We start from the raw sequence: 19,179 nt of genomic DNA, 5'->3' as shown, positions 1-19,179 counted from the left end.
CGTTGTTCCTTCCTCTAGGTCATCACTCCATGCAGGAAGCTCATCTTATGCGCCGATAACAGAAAAGAAATGGAAGATTGGATTGCAGCTCTGAAGACTGTCCAGAACAGGGAGCATTTTGAGGTAAAAAAAGAAAAACAGCCCTTGTTGTCCTCTCCTTAATATTCTGCCATCCGAGTCTCTCCCACGCGTGGACTGTACGTTCTGGAACTCACTTTCTCAGCATGTTCCTTGTAAACTAAGGCTGCCCATCGGGCCGCGTGACACCATCCTTTGTCCCAGGAGTGAGTTCCCTCCCCTCCACTCCCTCGATTCTTCGCTGGCTCCCGTTCAGGTTACCACATCCAGGCTGTCAGAGGCTCACCCCGTCTTGGCCGTCTTTTTCTCCTCCTAGCCGACGCAGTACAGCATGGACCACTTCTCAGGGATGCACAACTGGTACGCCTGCTCGCACGCGAGGCCCACCTACTGCAACGTGTGCCGCGAGGCGCTGTCTGGGGTCACGTCGCACGGCCTGTCCTGTGAAGGTGCGGATGCTGCGGTGTCCTGCTGGGGGAGGCGGCCCGGCCCGAGAAACCCGAACGTAGTCACTGCAAGTCAGGAGTAAAGTGATCCCGTGGCCCCCTGTCTATTTTTGTGCCTGCTGAGGAGTCTTTGATAATTTACTTTTCCCAGTGATGGAGCAGAGGAAGAGGGAGGCGGTTTTTAGGAGATGCGGAGAGGAAACGGAGAGGACACAAAGGAGAGCCCCGGTGGGGGTGCACCCCTTCTCCGGGTAAACTGGGTTGAGGACAAATGGATTAAAGATTGTCTTGCAGATGTAGGGGACGGGGCTCTAGTGTTTACACAGGAGCAAAGAAAGGCAAACTGTGGCCCGCGGGCCGAACCCCACCCACCTGCCGTGTTTATGTGGCCTGTGAGGTTCAGAATGGTTTCACATTTTTAAACGGTTGAAAAAAATCAAAATAAGACAATTACTTTGCGACACAGAAAATCACATGGTTAGATTTCAGCGTCCGTATGCAGCATGGTCCCTGGTGGCCCTCGTGCAGGGGCAGCTTGAGTAGTTGGGACTGAGACCGTGTATGGCCAGCGAAGCCTGAGCTGGTTGCTCTCTGGCCCTTGGCAGAAAGTCTGCCGACTCCTGCTGTCCTGGTCTCACCGTGGTCGGTCTCTGTGCGTGTCCCAGGAGTGAGCTCACAGCAGGGGTGCGGTGTGTTCGCTCCAGCTTTCCCCGGGGACCGGGCAGTTCTGCCGACTGCCATTTTGAGCACAGGAAGTGGCTGTCGAGATCGAGGCTTCAGGGTTCGCCTGTTTATTCTCTCACAGTGTGCAAGTTTAAGGCCCACAAGCGGTGTGCTGTGCGTGCAACCAGTAACTGCAAGTGGACCACACTGGCCTCCATTGGGAAGGACATCATCGAGGACGAGGATGGGGTAGGCACAGGGGGACCACTGGCACCGGGACGAGAGACTCTCCCTCTGCCCCCGGCCCATGCTCAGTTCTCTTCCTCCCGGCTTGGAGTGGCTCCCCCTGTGTTCTGGGGCTCCGCGTGCGCGTCGGCGCCAGACCCGGGCAGGAGCAGTGGGTGGGCAGCGCCGGGCAGACCCCGCCTTCCCTCCGCCTCGGTGGAGAGCAATGCCTCGGTGGAGTCCATCTGGAGGCATCTTTGCCCCGGCCTTCTGTGCCCTGCGGGGCGCTTGGACGTCCCCAGTGTGTGTCTCCACTCGGTCTGCAGGTCGCCATGCCTCACCAGTGGCTGGAAGGAAACCTGCCTGTGAGCGCCAAGTGCACAGTGTGCGACAAGACCTGCGGCAGCGTGCTGCGCCTGCAGGACTGGCGCTGCCTCTGGTGCAAGGCCATGGTGAGTGAGCGCCGCGGGCCTCGTCCCTCCCCCGAGGGTGGGCAGGTGCCCTGCCAGGGAGCCCCAGGGGTGGGGTGCGAAGGAGGCGTGGCCCCTCGTGACCATGGGCTCTTATTGCAGGTGCACACGGCGTGTAAGGAATCCTTGCTGACCAGGTGCCCGCTGGGCCTGTGTAAAGTGTCAGTCATCCCTCCCACGGCTCTCAACAGCATCGACTCCGATGGTAAGTGCCACATGCATGCCAGCCTGTCCCCTTTCTCATGCTTCTCCCTCTGTGTGTTCCCCTCCCCCACGCTAGCATTAGCTGTGTTGGTGATTTTGAGATGTGGTTGGGAAGAGGTCAGGCCCAGCCGTCGGGGGGAGAGGAGCTATGTACACAGGTGGTAGATGGTGTCCCAGTGGCCCCTGGGCACACTTAGCACTCGAGGCCGGTGACTTCCTTGAAGGATGGGTCCAGGTGGCTGTGGGTAGGACCAAGCCGAAGACTGTCGTCCATCTGATGTGAGCCGTCGGAGCCATGTTCACCAGCTGGTCTCCGCCTCCCCGCAGATGCTAATTAGCATGTGGTCCCATGCCTGCTGCCACTTGTCCAGGTGGCATCTGATGAACGTCAACACGTGTTGGTGGAGAGGCAGGAAATGGCACGTGTCTCTGAGGACATCAGCTCCTCCAGACTTAGGGCGAGAGGGGAGGATGGAGCAGGGAGGCGCACGACATTTTAGACTCCTTGTAAACGTGAAGCCAGACGGGATGGGGACGCGCTTCCTTCTGCGTGGGGAGTGGCTGTGTGGCAGTGTGCCTGTCAGTGCCTCTGGGTACCTGGGTGCGTGTGTACCTGTCTGCAGAAGGTCCCCTGGGGATTACTTGCAGCTGATTAAGACTGCCTCTTGTGTCTTCGTGGCTTTCACATTTTCTCCTGTCCTTTTCATTCTCACATCCAGGCTTCTGGAAGGCCACATGTCCTCCATCCTGCACAAGCCCCTTATTGGTCTTTGTCAATTCAAAAAGTGGGGACAACCAGGGCGTGAAGTTCCTCAGAAGGTTCAAGCAGCTGCTGAATCCTGCCCAGGTCTTCGACCTCATGAATGGAGGCCCACACCTCGGGTAGGATGCTTGTAAAATATCCCTTTCTTGGAGTTTTGAAAAAATTGAAGGTGATGCATGTTTATTAAAAAAAGATTCAAAGATACAGATATTTTTAAACAGGAAGATAAAGTGGTCTTTCGTAAATCATCCCCTCCCCACATTCCACTCACAGAAGTGCCCCTGTGTGTTTCTCCAACCTTCAAGTGTGTGCACACACTTGTAAGCCAGATGTGGTCGTGTGTTACCTGCCGTTGTGCAGTCTGCTGTGTACGTGCGTCAGCGTATAATAGCGTGGATGTGTTCTGACGTCAGTAGTTACAGACCTGCCTTGCTGTTTTTATCGAGGATGCCTTCTCCCAGTGAGGCTGAAAAAAGAGAGATTTTGGAGGGCACAGGAAGCCACTCAGCTCGCGGGTGCAGTGACACGTGGAGATGTGCTGGGCTGGTTAAGGGGCAAAGTAATGACACATTCAGTCAGCCAGCCGGAGAGCTGACGTGTTCTTTGTAGTTTTGAGATTTTACAGTTGCTTCTGTGAGTTCTGTCCTCTGAACGAGCTCCTTCCTGGTCTGGAAGCAGCAATTCAAGGCAGGCGCTCCGCCACCCTCCTCGGTCATTCGGGACGTCGGCCAGGACGTCCATAGTGGGAGGTGCTTACAGTTCCTGTTCTCTGGCGTGTTTTCCCTGAGAGGTTCCTAGGATGGTGTTTTTTGGAGCAGGGGCTACTGTGACATGATCCTGGGCACCAGGCGGAGCGTCCATGCAACACTGTCCCCGGGGCGGGGGGCTCGTGTGTTGGATTTCCCACTGGCAGCACGTCACTGCTGGAGAGTCACAGATGGCAACTCTCTAGCCTGTTTCCTCAGAGGCAGCACTCTCAGATTTTGGCAGAGAGGCTTAGTAACTGAGTGGTGCAGAAACACGTTCACTGCTGGATTCATAAAAGAGTCCTTTTAGTCAAAAAATGGGCCAACGGAGGGATCGGGCAACCCTTGTCACACTGTCCCAAACAGGATTGTTCAACATGGCACCGTGGGCAGTGAGCAAACGCCGTGAAGTGGCTTTGAGCAGGGAGCTTGAGAGTAAACGTTGGTGCAGCCACGTGCAAACCCCGTGTTCATGCTGGGCGTTGAGTGTGAGACCAGACAACGTAGGCGGCGGCCCCATCGAGGCGCCCTGGTTGTCGCTGTAGTACATTCCTGTTTCTGGGGAGCAGCCTCCACCGTGCCCCGCTGCGACAGCGCTTAGAGGTGCCGCCTCATTCCCTAGATTCCTGGCTGTGACAGACGTGTCGCCTCTTCTCCAGGGAGCAGGGGGCCTGAGAGAGGTCAGTGTTCTCAGAGGAATATGTGACCATTTCTGTCACGACCTGAAGGTCAGACACAGCCTTGCCGCTTCAGAGCCTCACCTCTGTTTATCCTTCGAGTTCTGGATCATGTCAGTCGCCCCGTTTGTCCTCCGAGACCTTCCTCTGGCTCAGGCTTGGCTGGATGCACGGCCATTAAGGTGGGGCCCTGCCTGCCAGGGGTGCGGCACACGGGCAGTCACGGTCACCAGAGTGATCTGTCACGTTGACAAGGAGATGTGCAGATTCTGTGGGAACCCAGGGACGGGGCTTATAAATTAAACTGTGGGTGGGGGCGTCTCAGTTTCCCCCCTGAAGCAGCATCGAGGAGAGTTGTGGCGGGATAAGGGGGAGCCTTCTAGGCAGAGGTGCCGTGTGTGCAAGGCGGTGACAACATGGTGGGGCGGCCATGGCAGCGGTAGCAGCTGGGCAGATGGGCAAGTGGCTGCTGGCCAGGAAGGGGCATGGGTGCTGGCCGAGAGGTATGAGCCTTTCTTAGAAACAAGAGGTAACTTCTTACAGCGAGGCACTCGGCGAGACTTGATTTGGGAAGATTAGGCTGCTGGCCGGAGTTGGAGGGTGCTGCAGGAGACCTGAGGTAGGGAGGGGGCTCTGGTAGTGATTATCAGAGATGCAATGGTGGCCTGCACTCAGGGGACAGTGGGGACTGGCTTGGTGACTGGGTTGATGGTGGTTCTGCCATTCTCCAAGGAAGGCAGCCTAGGACAAGGAGGCCCCCATGCGACATCCGAGTGGCGTGTTTGGTAGACACGTGCAAGTGTTGTCTTTCAGGAAAACCTCGAGGTCATCGTTCTGAGTCATTTAGGTCATTTGGGGTCATTGGCGTCTTCTGTGTGGTCCCTGAATGGGCTGAGGTCATTCAGGGAGAGGGTGAGGAGTGAGCAGAAGGCTGTGGGGTATGCTGAGGGGGACACTGAATGCAGGTGGCAAGGTGATAAGAAGCACAGGAAGGAGGTGGAGTGGGTCACAATGCCTGGGAGGTTGGAGTGGCCCAGAGGGACAGGTAAAGTATGAACAGAATCCTGTGGCCTGGGCTCCCGAGCAACACGTGGGGCTGCTGGCTGAGTGTGCGGCTGGGGGAGCCGGGTTGGGTGCAGAGGCCGTGGGTGGGGGCCCCAGTGGCTGAGCCTGAGCACACGTGGGCTCTGTCTCCGAGAGGTCTATTCACAGGTAGGGGCGCAGGGTCGGCATGGGGGGCACAGAAGGGGCCCCTCGTCCAGGGCTAACTGGACATCATTTGTCCTTTAGAATGTGCCTCATTTCATCGACTTTTTTTCTCTGCAGCTTACGCTTATTCCAGAAGTTTGATACCTTCCGGATTCTGGTGTGCGGTGGGGACGGCAGTGTCGGCTGGGTCCTCTCTGAAATTGACAGCCTCAATCTGCACAAACAGGTACCTGACGTGGAAGGGCCCAGCCCAGGGAGAGCAGTGTCACAGTCAGAGACAGGCCACGCTATCCTGGGCGATGCTCCTTGTCTCCTTGGAGCACCGTTACGGGAAGGGGCCGCGAGGGTCTCCGAGGGAAGAGCAGGTGGCTAGATAGCATCAGGGTGCCCGGGGCTGTAGCTGTGACATAGGAACAGGAACTTCACAGTTAGAAGTAAAGGGAGCTACAAAGGAGCTATAGAAAGAACATTCTGGTCCCTGCCAGTCCCAGGTTGGGAGCAGGTCTGGGTGGAGCTGCCATCCTCTGCGCCTGCCTGCTCATTGGTTAGCGATATAATCTACTGCCTGATGCCTCTTGCTGGTGAGGAGGGGACAGAGTAGACTTGAACTTCAAGTCAGAGTTAGGGTCCCTTAGACTTAGATTTTTTGCCTCTATTCAATTAAAAATAGAATTTTCTGATTATTAAAAAAAAAAGTTCATTGATTATTAAAAAAAAAAGTGGCTTTTCCACCCCCTGTTTCCTCGCTCTCCTCCCCCCGCGGTAGTGACCCACCGCTGACTGGTAACAGCCCCTCAGGCCCGCCTGTCAGCACGCGTGTGGTGCGACGCAGTTTTAACTCAGACAGGCTCGTGCCATGCCGTTCTGGCACCGCACTTTTAAGATCAGCACGTTGTGGCACGTGCGGTCACGCCACGGCCGTAAGTGGCGGGGTGTGGGGTGGCTCAACACTGGGCAGAGCTGGGCCGGCTCTGGGCCAGCTCACGCTGCTTTGGAAGGACTGCTCTGGTGAAAACCGCACACGCGCCCGACTCTGTTCTCTCAGGGCACCCACATGTAGACCGTGCTCTGTCCTGTCACACTGAGCTCCATCAGGGCTGTACCAATTTAATTTCCCGATGCTACCGGAAAACCATCCTTTCCCACACACCGTCCATTGTTCCACTTTGTTCCTTTTTGCTCAGTTAAGTAGACAAAACGTGTTTTATTTTTAATTCTGGTGAAGTCAAATCTCTCATTTAACCATAAATTTTTAAATGAATCATCTTGTTTATGTTTACTGTCTAGATTTTGAGATTTTTTTTAAAAAAATTAATTTCTAAGAATTATTGTCATATTAAGGGTATAAACTTCCTTGGTCATATTTTTTCCTAGTTTGTCATTTGCTTTTGTCATACTTTTTCTTCAAATCTTTGATCTGACTGGAGAGTATTTTTCATAGACTTAGCATTCTCGTCCTACTCTCGGTGTCGGGGGTCCTTGTAGGTGGGCAGACTGCTTGTTGTCAGTATTTATCCCCGGGTCCCTGAGTGGTGTCCACGGTGCACCATGACCTAAACTCAAGCCAGGCCATTTGCTCAGGAAAGAGGATGCTGCTCCCTAGTGGTGAACCTAGAGCACTACACTCAGGTCCAGTGACTTCGCCAGGAATCTACAAGTTCATTGTCACTAGTCAGGAAAATGACTTCAGCTGAGTTCAGTGAGCACTTATCTCCTTCGGCTTTTCTGTGCCACTTGATCCCCTGTCCCCCGGCTTTCCTGAGGCCCCACCCGCTCTGCGGTTCTCACCTTCCACCTGGTTGCTGCTCAGCTCCTGCTGCAGGCCTGACATTTCCAGCCTGGAGTCCACTGCTCAGCCCTGCCTTCCTCTGCACTCCCCTCCTCTGAGTCTGAGAGTAGCACCTCCCCCACAGTTGTTGATTCTCCCCTCCTCCTTCCTTCTCCTCCTCCTCCCCCCCCTCATTTCCAGTCAGCTGTGGGGCTCAGTCCTGCCGCCCCAGGTGTCCAGGCCCCCCAGGCCTCCGTCTGACCTCTCCTCCTTGGGGGCTGTCCCATGGGCGGTTCTGCTCGAGCACCTCTGAGCTTTCCCGTGGCCCCTTGCTTTAGGATCAAGCCCAGACTCCACAACACAGTTTCCCAGGGCCCCCAAGTCGGCTCCGCCTTTCTCCTCTGCTTCTCTGCCTCACCCCCTCCTCACTGCCTCCTCTCCATGGAGCTCTGACTGGGCAGGATGGTCACCTCTCTGCCTGGTGCTCGGGCTTCCTCGTCCTCGCCCTCCAGCCTACTGTCCCCGGCATGGTGGTGGGACCTCCCTTGTGTGGCCAGGCAGGTGGCCCTGGGCTGTGCAGTGCTTAGGGTGGACCAGTGACCCTCCCCGCACATGGCACATCGGGGTCGGAGGCGGAGGGAGCTCACTCGCTCGCTCCTGAGTGTCTGGGGAGCTTCCTGAGCACTGATCTGGTGTGGCGGGCTTTCCGTGGGGGGCTCTGGGTTGGGAATTCCAAGGGGGCAGGGCCTGAGCAGTGGTTGGGGCTCCCTGGGGCATGCTCAAGTTTGGTGGCCAGACCGTGGATGTCCTGGTATCTGTTTTGATGGGACTTAGAAGCCACTGAGGATGTTTTTAGAGGAGTGATACGGCACTGGTAACGTTTTTGGAAGATGAACTTGGTAGCAGTGAGTAAGATGTTGTAGTGGATGACCAGGTGGTGGTGGGGAGTCACAGAGTGCTCTTTCAGGGGTTCAGGAACTCACCTGTCAGGGACAGGACTGTGGCCATGGCTGTGAACATGGGAAATAAATATCAGAGAGGTCCTAGAGGATTAATCGTCAAGACGCGGACCTGTGAGAGACGGAGGACATCTCTGTCGAGTCAGAAAGGCCACCCGTGCTACCTCACGGCTCTGCCAAAGGGCCAGCACTGCACCGTAGAGCAGATCTCGCGCCGAGCGCAGCCACCGTTGCCAGCGAGGAGCAGGGTGTTGAATGCCGTGTCTTCCTGCTGTGTCTGTCAGTGTCAGCTGGGAGTGTTGCCGCTCGGCACAGGGAACGACCTGGCTCGTGTGTTAGGCTGGGGCTCGGCCTGTGACGATGACACGCAGCTCCCGCAGATCCTGGAGAAGCTGGAAAGAGCCAGCACCAAGATGCTGGACAGGTGAGTGGGGACGCGCACTGAGACCGGTCACCTGCATGAGGTGTTCTTTCCCGGGGTCCCTGCAAACTGTGGGCTCACTGTAGGGACTTGTAAAAATTTGACCTCAGTGAGAATTCTTTTAACTTTTGATCAAGATTATGAGAAAGGTAACAGAACAGGTTAGGAACCTTGCTCACAGTGGTCACATCTTCTCAGGGGCCAGCCCTGACCCACTGGGCCTCTTGTGAAGGTGGCTCTGTCCCCTTTGGCCATTGCAGCCCGCATCCAGCTCCTGTCAGCAAAGTCCTCCTTGTCCGTAGGTGAGCAAACCGCTTTTCCCATATCCCGTTCCCAGAAGAATCTAAGAATTGGATACGTGTTCTCTGTCTAAAAATTCTTTGGATTCTTCCTGAGTGAGCTGCTTTTAGTTTGAGTTTGTGTCTGAAATCCCACGGACCCCCAGCCTGTGGTAAATTGTTGGTGTTGAAGACGCTCGTGTTCTGTCACAGGATCCTGTGGTTACCATTAGCAGGCATGATTTCAAACACACGCTGGCTGCTCCTCTTGAGGGAGGTGTGTGTGCCTTTGGTGCCTGTGGAATGCGTGCCCCCTGGGGGAGCTGGCAGCTGGCCGAGGGGCTGTAGATCTCTGGTTCTGGGATACATTTTACCTCCTTCAGCGGAGCTACACAGCCCTGTTGGTGTGACATTTGTTCTCAGTAAAGCGAAGAGCCAAGTTATGGGGCGTGGAGTCAAGACAGAGGGCTTACAGATAGTTAGCATTGTGTAAAGTTGAGTCCCAGGCCCACCCCGGCTGCTGGAGTCAGCTGCTGAGAGCTGCCTTCGTGTGTGCAGGTGGAGCGTCATGGCCTATGAGACCAAACCCCCCCGGCCGGCCTCCTCTTCCACCGTCGTCACCGAGGACTTCAGCGAGGGTTCCGAGGTACTTCCGGTTGCCCCCTGCGTGCCCTCACGCCCTACCCTAGGTCGGACCCGCAGGGGTGCAGGGTCAGCCCAAGGTTGAGCTGGAGCTGTGTGCACTCTGACACCAAACCTTTTCCCTGGCTTCGAGGTCAGCTGGGGGCTTCCTGGGCTGTCACCAAGATTTGGGGTCCTTTGTGCTGGTGGTCTCCAAGGACTTCCTCCTCTTCCAGTGCACTCTGTTGGCTGGCTCCTCGGTGACCCTGCACGTGACCCTTTGTAGTTAGCCTGTGCTAGTTCGGCGGTTAGCCCTTCTTTTCCTTTTACGAGTAGTTCTGTAAGGGCTTGGACTTTGCCTTTTGCCTTCTTCATTTTATCCTGCAACAGCACAGTACTGGGCACATAGCTGTCCTTATTCCCACTGGGCGAGCTGGCTCCTGGTTGAGCAGGAGACAGAAAACTCTGCCAAGGGCTGGCCGCCTGTCAAGAGGGTCAAGGACAGTGGGCTAGGGCAGCAGTCAGTAGACTGTGGCCTCTAGGCCAGATCTGCCTGGGCCTGCTTTGACGTGGCTGGCGAGCAGAGAATGGTCTGTGTCTTTTAAGAGAAGACGAATATGTGTGCGAAGCCTCAGGGGTTTACTGTGTAACCTGCAGTAAAGTTTGCCGAGCCCTGGGCGGAGCCTAGAGAGGGGTCCATCACGTGGTTAGCGCTCCCATCTCAGCAGGCAGCAGGTGCCCGGTGCCCGGCTTGAGAGAAGGGGAGGGGCCGGGCCAGTCCCCACCCAGGTAGAGAGATGCGTGTTTGCTGTGAAGGGGCCCTAAGTTAAGGAGCCCTGCCTGTGGACTCCTGTGTTAAAGGTGACAGTCCCCAGCACATGCTGCTCTTGGTGAGCTGCAGATAAAGAAGCAGAGCTGTTTGTAAGTTGATATTGACACATTGTTTTTTGTTAAGATCCATCTGTCTGTATCTTGCTGAAGCCTTTGAAATCTTTCAGATGGCTCTGTGGGTCTCAGGCTAGTGAAGTGAGCCGAGGCGGGGCCGGTGGGGGGGCAGGCGAGCGGGCGAGGACTTCGTGGGCGTGGACGGACCCGTTTTGGGATAATTGTAGGTACAGCAGATTCTCTTCTATGAAGACTCTGTCGCGGCCCATCTTTCTAAAATCCTGACCTCTGACCAGCACTCGGTGGTGATATCATCGGCGAAGTGAGTGCCAGTGGCCTTGGGGGAGCCGGGGTCCACCATGCAGGGTGCCGGGTCCCCAGCAGAAGTGTCTGGAAGTGTCTCTGCGTTCGCTCCCACAGGGTGCTCTGCGAGACGGTGAAGGACTTCGTGGCGCGAGTGGGCAAGGCCTATGAGAAGACAGCTGAGGGCTCGGAGGAGTCAGAGGCCGTGGCCAAGAAGGTTTGTCCCAGGGCACCCGAGCGGGAGGCCATCAGGACGGAGAGGCACCCCATCTCCTCCCATTTGTTTCTCGTTTAGTGCTCTGTCCTGAAAGAGAAGCTGGATTCCCTCCTCAAGACTTTGGACGACGAGTCGCAGGCCTTGTCCTCTCTGCCCACCCCACCGCCCACCATTGCTGAGGAGGCGGAAGACGGAGACGGGCTGGGCAGCGGCTGTGGCTCCGCAGTGGACCGCTCGGTGGGGTCGGCGTGCCCAGCCCGGCCGCAGATATTCCGGCCTCGGGAACAACTCATGCTAAGAGCCAACAGCCTGAAGAAGGCGATCCGTCAGATCATAGAACACACAGAAAAAGGTGGCTAGTCTCTTAGTAACGCGGGAGCTTTATCCGCTGGGCACGGGGCACGCCCTTCTCCCAAGTGTGGTGATAGACAGGGACCCGTGTGTAGGCCAGGGTGCCGGTCACTTCCAGCCTGTCCGGTTTACTTCTGGACCGCGTGGCATGTGGCCGCTCCTCCCACCTAAGAGCGGGCTGGGGACATTGCTCCCTCTTCACCTGCTTGTGTCTGATGTAAAGACGCTGCTGACTGGGGCAGCACCCCGGGGGTCTGGAAAGGAGGAGGCAGAGCCGGTGGGACCTTCCCAGCTGGTGTGAAGGTGCCTCGCATGGGCTCCCACGGAGAGTGTGGTGAAGAAACTGATTCCTGGATGGGGCCCACTCCCCGGAAGGGCCCTAACATGTGGTGACCCTGCCACACAGCTGGGAGATGAAGAGGGGAGTCTGTTCTACAGGGACCGCGTCAGCTTGGCCTTGTCTGTGGTGACACCCACGGCTGAGCCACAAACTCTCTCTCCTCGCACAGCTGTCGACGAGCAGAACGCCCAGACCCAAGAACAGGAGAGGCTTGTCTTGGGGCTCTCCGAGTCGGAGGGGAAGAAAGACCTGAAATCGGATGACAGACTGTGCCACAGCGGGAGCTGCGGGGCGGCCAAGTGCAGGAGCCTCCGCAAAGGTACTGTGCGGCTGGCGCGTGGCCCTCAGCGCCGCCACCAGGCCTTGTCGCCACTCCGCTTGCCGAGGGAGGTTTCAGGGTGCTTCTTCGTCATTGCTTTGGTCACTTGGCAGTGTGGAAGTCAGGACACGTGACCTTTTCTTTTCTCCACCCGCTCTGCCCACTGTATGCAGCTTGTCTGGTGGCAGGTGGGAGGTGTGTGGGGGGCGGCGGGGAGTCTTGCCGCCTAGGACCATGCTCTCCCCAGAACCTGCCTGCGCACCTCAGACCCAACAGGGCTCAGTGCCCCACGGGTCCCAGTTCAGGGCTCAAGGGCCCCTGGCTGCCACCAGCCAAATGCCTGTGTGCGAAATTCACTGCAGCCAGAGCTGGCCTTGCCAGGCGCTTCTGGTTGCAGCCCCACGGGCCGTCTGCCGGGGACCCCTGCCCTCCTGGAACAGCCCCAGCTCGGCTCGTGATGTGGACAGTTGCCCCCTTCACTGGCCCTCTGTGGCCTCCTCCTCTGGAGCCTGGAGAAGCCACTAGAGGTGTCTCCCTTAGTCTACTCCATGGTCATTGCTACTCAGAGCTGCACTCTGCATGGGCTCCCACAGCCCTCCGAGTGACTAAGACTTAGCCCCTCCACGTCTGCCCAGCCTCCCCCTCGGTGGCCTTTGTCACCCTTTAGAGCAGCGGTCCCCAACCTTTTTGGCACCAGGGACCGCTGCTCCTATGAGAATCTAATGCCTGACGATCTGAGGTGGAGCTGAGGCGGTGATGCCAGCGCTGGGGAGCGGCTGCAAATACAGACGAAGCTTCGCTCACTAGCCCGCCGCTCACCTGCTGTGTGGCACAGTTCCTAACAGGCCACAGACCAGTGCTGGTCCACGGCCCAGGGGTTAGGGACCCCTGCTCTAGAGGGTTTCCAGACCTACTAGCCTCTCTGTCCCCTCCTCGTTTCTCTCTCCCTGGGCCTCTTTCTCTATCTCACGCCACCTTACCTAGGGCTGGCCGGCGGTGTGTGACTGTTCCTCATTGCCCTCAGCCTTTCTACCTGGCATTTTTCTAATAATTAGTCATGTTTTATTTTGGATTGTCTTATGGTTCTCTCCTGCTTTTATAGTGTCCAGGTCACCATGTGAGAAGCTGATAAGCAAAGGAAGTTTGTCACTGGGCAGTTCTGCGTCTCTTCCTCCCCAGTCAGGAAATCGGGACGGCCTGCCAGCACTGAACACAAAGATCCTGTTTCCAAGTGAGTGTCCCCACCCCTAGGTGGGCCAGGGTTGACCGTGGCTGAGTGTGTCTGCAAGAGGGTATCAAGGCCCTAACCTACAGGCCAGCGAGGTGGGGGCCTGTCGCTTTGCCCGGCACTGGGTCTGTGGGAATGAACGAGACTGGGTCCCTGTCCTCCAAGAGTTACAGGACGGGGAACTAGACAGAACTGTAAAGTTAGACCATGGTGTGGAAAGTGCCCTTGTTTATTGCAAAGGGCAGACAGCACCCAAATCACCACCTAGGGCTCCGTGAGGGTGGCATGGAGCAGGCAACACTTGAGCTGGGTGCTGAAGGGTAAACAGGAGTTACCCTGAGTAGAAAGCAGGGGGCAGGCTGGCAGTGACGGGGACCGTGGGGTCATCTTGTCATTTCCAGCATGGTCGCAGGAGGAGCACAGCTAGCTGCCAGGAGGGCTGGGCCCAGTCGACTTTCTTTTCCCTGCTAGGTGGGGTGGGGGCAACTCCTGTCGTTTCTTTCCCTTGCCCGGGAGGGTGGGGTGACAATACTGTGTGTCTTCAAAGGAAGGACTAGTACGGGGGTTGTAATTGCCAATGAGACTCCCCTGACCAGCTTCAGGTAGGTTCCTGAGGCCCCTTAGCCACACCGTCTGCTCTTGTAAGTGGTTTGGCAAGTGCCAGTGAATCTCAACTGAAAAGGAAGACGATTCCGGAAGCTCTTTGGAAGCGAGGCTAATGAGAAACCTTTGGTTAATCAGTGAGAAAGATGTTACTGGAAGGGATGGATGGCAGAAGAGTCAGAAGTAGAGTTAGGTTTCTGCCTTATGTTTGATTTAAAATTTTTAAACCTGTGCAGATAGCGTGAAGGTTCTGGCCACGTGAGTGTTCCTTACTGGTTATTTCTCGTGAATTTTGCCTTCTAAAGCTGCAAGGCTGGACTCTCAAGACTGGTTGTGCAAAGAAGTCATTTTGGTGGAGTTTCTTACGTTTAAAGGGAACTGTTTTGTTATTGTTTCTGTTTTTGTTTTTTACGTGTGTCATAGGTGTTGATTTCTACCACTCTGTGTGTTTGTTTTTGTTCCATGAATACGTATCGATGATAGTGATTTTCGACTTGAGGCTGTTAATTGTCAAAATTTGGACACGTTTATATGTTATTTTGGAAACCTCTAATTAGAATGTTCTGAAGGCTGTGTGTGTCAGCCTCAGAGATGTGAGCTTCTCTTAGCTCAGCTCCTGACAGTGCGTGTCCTCCGTTGTCCCCTCACAGACGTTCGGGCTGGGATGTCCGGTTCCTTGCCTGGAGGATCCGTCATCAGTCGCTTATTGATTAATGCTGATCCCTTCAACTCCGAACCAGAAAACCTGTGAGTATGGGGTGCACCGAGGGAGCACATTGTTAAAAAAAAAATGCCGGAGCATAGAAAACTGATTCGAATTAGGGAAACTCCTGAGCCGTAGGCGACGTCAGCCGACAGGGAGAACCCCGGGGCTGTGGAGCTGCGGCCGAGTGTGGCCGGAGGCTCTCTGCGAGGGGCTTTGCTGGTCCCGGCTCATCCCCAGGGCCTTGCAGCCACCATGAGTCAGTGTCTGCTGAGCAGACTTCACGTTCTGAGGTTTCCGGTGGTTCAGAAACTCCCACTGGGAACTAACTTTGCAGTTTCTTCATTGTCACCTCTGCATTGTTCTTCAGTAGCCTTGGCCGGCCCCGTGTTGGCGTTTCTTCCTGATCCTCCCTCTGCCTTTGCCACCTGCTGCTTTCCCGTGCAGTCTGCGCCCCTGTTGGTGCCGCAGAGTCACAGGTTCCTGGGCTGGAAGCTCCTGCTCGCGGTCCCCAGGCTGACACTTAGAGGTTTAGACGAGCGGGAGGGACGTTCCGGCGCGGCTCCGTGCTGCTCGCGCTGGGTCCTCTGGCGGTGCCGAGGCGTGTGGGGCTTCTCTGCGGCAGTGCTGGCAGGGCCTCGTGTGCACAGAGGCCATTGCGGACACGTGCAATTTTGAAAACCCGTTCTTCTAGGTTTTCCTTCCTGCCGTCTGATGGCAAGTCCTGGGCAGCTAGTGACTGGTGGCAGTTGGTTGGAAGTTGCCAACCACGCATCTGGCGTGGGGCAGGGTAACAGTGAGAAGTGTACCGTTTACAGAAACTGGGTTTTGGGAAAGCGGAACGAAAGTCTGTGATGTGGCAGCTCTGCCGGGCCGGTTTGCCAGCGAGCGGCCACGTTCCAGACACCTGCTGCCAGGCGCAGGCCTGCCCAGCACCTTGGCGTCCCCTCCGGGACCTGACACTGCTGCCAGCCAGGCTGCTCCCCACCCCTCCCGAGGTGGTTTCCTCAAAAAGGCCAGGGCCGCACCCTTCCATGAGCCGCGCCCACCGGGCCCCGAACTCGCCATTTTGTCTGTCCCCTTCACCCGCGATCACTGAGGCTCTGTGTCTGCAGCTGTGGCTCTCGGTCTCTTTTCCTCTGCTCCTCTTCAGAGAGTGTGCACTTCTCCACTCGTGGGGACAAAAACTGCTCTCTTGCCTTCACCCAGGGTGGCATGCCGGGGCTGTCACCTGGCACCTCCCCACCTTTGCCTGCGATGGCCGCCCACAGCCGCCCACAGCCGCCCGTCTGCCACTTACTTCCCAGGGCCCGTGCCTGGCCTGTCCTCCCTCTGTCCCTATGCCATTTTTCTGGCTTGGATCCCTCTCTTTCCCCAGAATCTGTAAATACTGGACAACACGTCTTCAGTCCAGAAAATAGTTTTGTCCCAGAGCTTTGCTGTCACCCAGCTCTGAGGAGCTCGGATTAGCTGTGTCACAGAAGTGTGCACGTGGTGATCACTTCTCAGTTCAGGCTGCAGGAGCCTGCTCATCTAAAGAGGTATTAGAAGGGGGTTCTGGGCCAAGCCGGAGCCCTGCGCCCCCACCCTGTCGAGTTTCCATGGGAACTTCCACTAGGAACAGCAGGAACACACCTTCTCCTTGCTGCTTCCTCTGGGTGGAGGCCGGGGGCTGCTCCCTTCGCCCACCTGCGCTGAGGGGAACCAGGGTTCGCAGAGCCCTAGCTGTGACCCCTGTGGCCATGACAGTGGGCGTTTGGCTCCACAGCGGGAGGGTGAGGCTGGGTGGAGCTGCAGAAGCTGGAATGAAATGAGTCTTAGAGCAGTGGACACGGGAGAGGGAGCTGTTGTCACCGTGGGGCTGGGATGGGCGTTTTCCAATTCGGAGGCTGCTTTGTTGGGTCTAGGGATGTTTGAGGGTCCTTTTGACATTGAGTTCAGGTCTCTGTGAGTCTATGGGCCATGAAGTCATCAGGTGTGCTGTTGCTGGTGGGAGCGTGAGACAGCAGCGCTGTGGGAAACAGCCTGGCAGGTCCTCAGACTGCCATGGGAAACATGGCCCAGCAGCTCCGCTCCTGGGAAGTGCCGGAGAGAAGTGAAACACGTTCACGCTCAAGTGTGTGTGCGAACGTTAACGATAACGGCCCAGATGTCCACCTGATGAATGGATAAAGTGGGGCACCCCCAAACTGGGGCGAAGCGCTAAACACAGATGAACCTTGAAAACCTGTGCTCAGCGAAGGGGAAAGACATAAAGGCCCCACAGCGTGATCCCATTTCTGTGCATTGCCCAGAAGAGGCAGAGCCATAGAGACGGGAAGTGGATTGGTGGTTGCCAGGCCCCGGGGAGGCGTTGGGGCTGACAGCTAAAAGCTTTCTTTTGGGGGCGATGAAATGTTTTTAAATTGACTGTAGTGATGGTTCTGTGACTCCGCGAATGCGTTATTATCGTTGCGTTGTACATTTTGAATGGTTAATTTATATGGTATGTTAATTAGGTCTCAATAAAGTTGTTACCAAAAAGAAAAAACAAACCCCAAACTAACAATGAGTTTTGCCCTCAGGAAGGAGCGCTTAGAGGTTGGGAGGCTGTGAAGTCAGAGGGCCAAGCAGGTGGTTTTAATTGCTCCGAACCCCCTTTGCAGAGAGTACTACACAGAGAAGTGTGTCATGAACAATTACTTTGGCATCGGCCTGGATGCGAAGATATCCCTGGACTTCAACAACAAGCGTGACGAACACCCGGAGAAGTGCAGGTGGGTGACGCCTGTGAACACACCTGTCCTCCACGTGTTTCTTGTTTCTCCTCTGGAGGGTGAGGTAACTTCTGGAGTCTGGGTGAAGGGTACGTGCAGTGCTAAGGCAGAGAGAGACGAGCCTGAGTGCTTTGTGTCGGAAGGCGTAGATGCCTCCACGCATGTGGGGGGAGTGGGTGGAAGCTCAAGAGGCCGGCCTGGAGGAGGGGTCTCCTAGTGTCGGTCAGTTTGGGGCGAATTCATGAGAAAACAAGCGACTGGTCGATTGGAGAGTCTCCTAGGTGGTTGTGGGTCTGTGATGACACTGTGAAGAGGCAGGTGATGTGAAGTGTGCTGTTCCTGTGGCAGAGTCTCCAGTGTCATTGTCTGTGTGCTCACCACACCAGCTGTCTCCCCCAGCGGGATCAGGGCCCATGGGAACCGCGCTCCACAGGAAGGTGTCCACATGGGGTCCTGCAGGCTTTCCCTGGGCTGTTCAGGTTCTTCCCCCGAGTTACCATCTCTGCTCCCCCTGGCCTGGGCACAGGGAGGAAGAAATGGGGAGCTTTCCTCCCGGCTGAAGTAGAAACCCCGCTCCTCTGCGGGAGCAGGGCAGGTGTGCCCGCCTCCCACCCTGCAGCCGCCACCCGGAGGAAGAGCCCATTGGGCCGTGACCTTCTGGGAGAGGGGGCGGGAGCTGCATGCAGTTTGGGCAGAGAAGAGCCGTCGGTGCCGAGGTTGGGGCACCTGGCCGGAGAGCCCGCAGCCTGCCACGTGCCCTGCGTGGCGCCGCTTTTGCGGAGGGTCGCCTCTGGGAGTCTGGGTGGGAGGGAGTTGCATACCCGAGGAGTCACCCACGTTATGTGTAGTTGGACGTTTGTGGGAAAACAAAACCGTGCTCAAGAACTCAAACACCTCTGCGCTCTGGGGCTTTGTGTGACAGGGGACAGTGTGGAGGTGTCCCGGGACGTCCTGGCATATGGCACGTGGTGGCGAGCCCGAATCACTCAGAATTTCCCGTGAGCCCAAAAATAATGACAAAAGGCATTAAAATGGACATAATTTAGCAGAGTAAAGTAGGTGAGGAACAGGTGGTGTGTGACACATTTGTAGAACTTTGGCCCCTGGTGTAACTTTCCCTGAGTTTGCTTCGAGAGCTTTGAAAAGCCTGCCTAGAAGAATTCTCTTTCTACAGATCTGTCCCAGAGAGGTGATTGGGAATGTTGGCCAGGGGGTCGGTGCAGTATAATTGATAGAGCTCAGAGTGGTAACAAGCCACGTCTGGTCAAAGAGATTAACTTCGTTAAGTGACGTAGGGAAGTATCCGCCAGGCAGCTGCTCGTGCGGGGCAGGGTGGACAGTGCGGGTCAGACTGTAGGCCGGTTATTTCACCCGTAAATCACGTGCCTAGAAAAGACTGAGGAAACACACATCAGCATTTGTCATCAGCACATACAGACGTGGAAGAGCGCTTTTTCCTTTGTCCTTTTTTGTACTTTCCCAGTGTTTTATGATAAGCATAATTTTACAGTTGGAGAGAGTCGTGACTGATAAAATTTTGGTGAGGTTCTGTAATGTTTTTTTTCTTTTCAGGGCACGATTACTTGGGAAACATTACTTTCTAGCACAATTTCCTGTCAGTAGATAACATTTCCGCACGTCTTACGTAGATACGTGCAGGAACGCGTTCTTCCTGGAGGTGTCACTGCGTCAAGGGGTTTCAGAGTCCGGCCCCTTTGACCAGACGCTGCTCCACACTTCGCAGCAGCTGCCGTAGTCAGCTGTTGGGAGAGCCGCAGCCCGCGTCAGTTCTTTGCTTTCCGTCTCCAGGAGTCGAACCAAGAACATGATGTGGTACGGGGTTCTCGGAACCAAGGAGCTGCTGCACAGAACCTACAAGAACCTGGAGCAGAAGGTCCTGCTGGAGGTGAGCAAGATGGCCTCCCGCCATTGCCAGCGGTCAGTGG

At 56.1% G+C, this 19,179-nt stretch overlaps 1 protein-coding gene across 1 annotated transcript in view; it reads left to right on the top strand.

Moving 5' to 3' along the window:
• The window catches only part of DGKD (diacylglycerol kinase delta), a 95,066-nt gene that overhangs the window by 62,055 nt on the left and 13,832 nt on the right, over positions 1-19,179 (top strand). Inside the window, exons 4-20 of the mRNA XM_039855571.1 lie at positions 19-123; positions 395-527; positions 1,330-1,436; positions 1,739-1,864; positions 1,985-2,087; positions 2,806-2,968; positions 5,599-5,707; positions 8,493-8,632; positions 9,466-9,553; positions 10,641-10,735; positions 10,834-10,933; positions 11,012-11,285; positions 11,794-11,943; positions 13,046-13,174; positions 14,425-14,521; positions 17,123-17,233; positions 19,043-19,139. Of these exons, the coding sequence (XP_039711505.1) occupies positions 19-123; positions 395-527; positions 1,330-1,436; positions 1,739-1,864; positions 1,985-2,087; positions 2,806-2,968; positions 5,599-5,707; positions 8,493-8,632; positions 9,466-9,553; positions 10,641-10,735; positions 10,834-10,933; positions 11,012-11,285; positions 11,794-11,943; positions 13,046-13,174; positions 14,425-14,521; positions 17,123-17,233; positions 19,043-19,139 (2,127 nt within the window). The remainder of the gene's footprint in view (positions 1-18; positions 124-394; positions 528-1,329; positions 1,437-1,738; positions 1,865-1,984; positions 2,088-2,805; positions 2,969-5,598; positions 5,708-8,492; positions 8,633-9,465; positions 9,554-10,640; positions 10,736-10,833; positions 10,934-11,011; positions 11,286-11,793; positions 11,944-13,045; positions 13,175-14,424; positions 14,522-17,122; positions 17,234-19,042; positions 19,140-19,179) is intronic.

The sequence above is a fragment of the Pteropus medius genome, unplaced genomic scaffold (genome assembly GCF_902729225.1).
Source record: "Pteropus medius unplaced genomic scaffold, Ma_sr-lr_union100, whole genome shotgun sequence".
Taxonomy (NCBI): domain Eukaryota; kingdom Metazoa; phylum Chordata; class Mammalia; order Chiroptera; family Pteropodidae; genus Pteropus; species Pteropus medius.
This window is presented reverse-complemented; position numbering and strand designations above follow the sequence as displayed.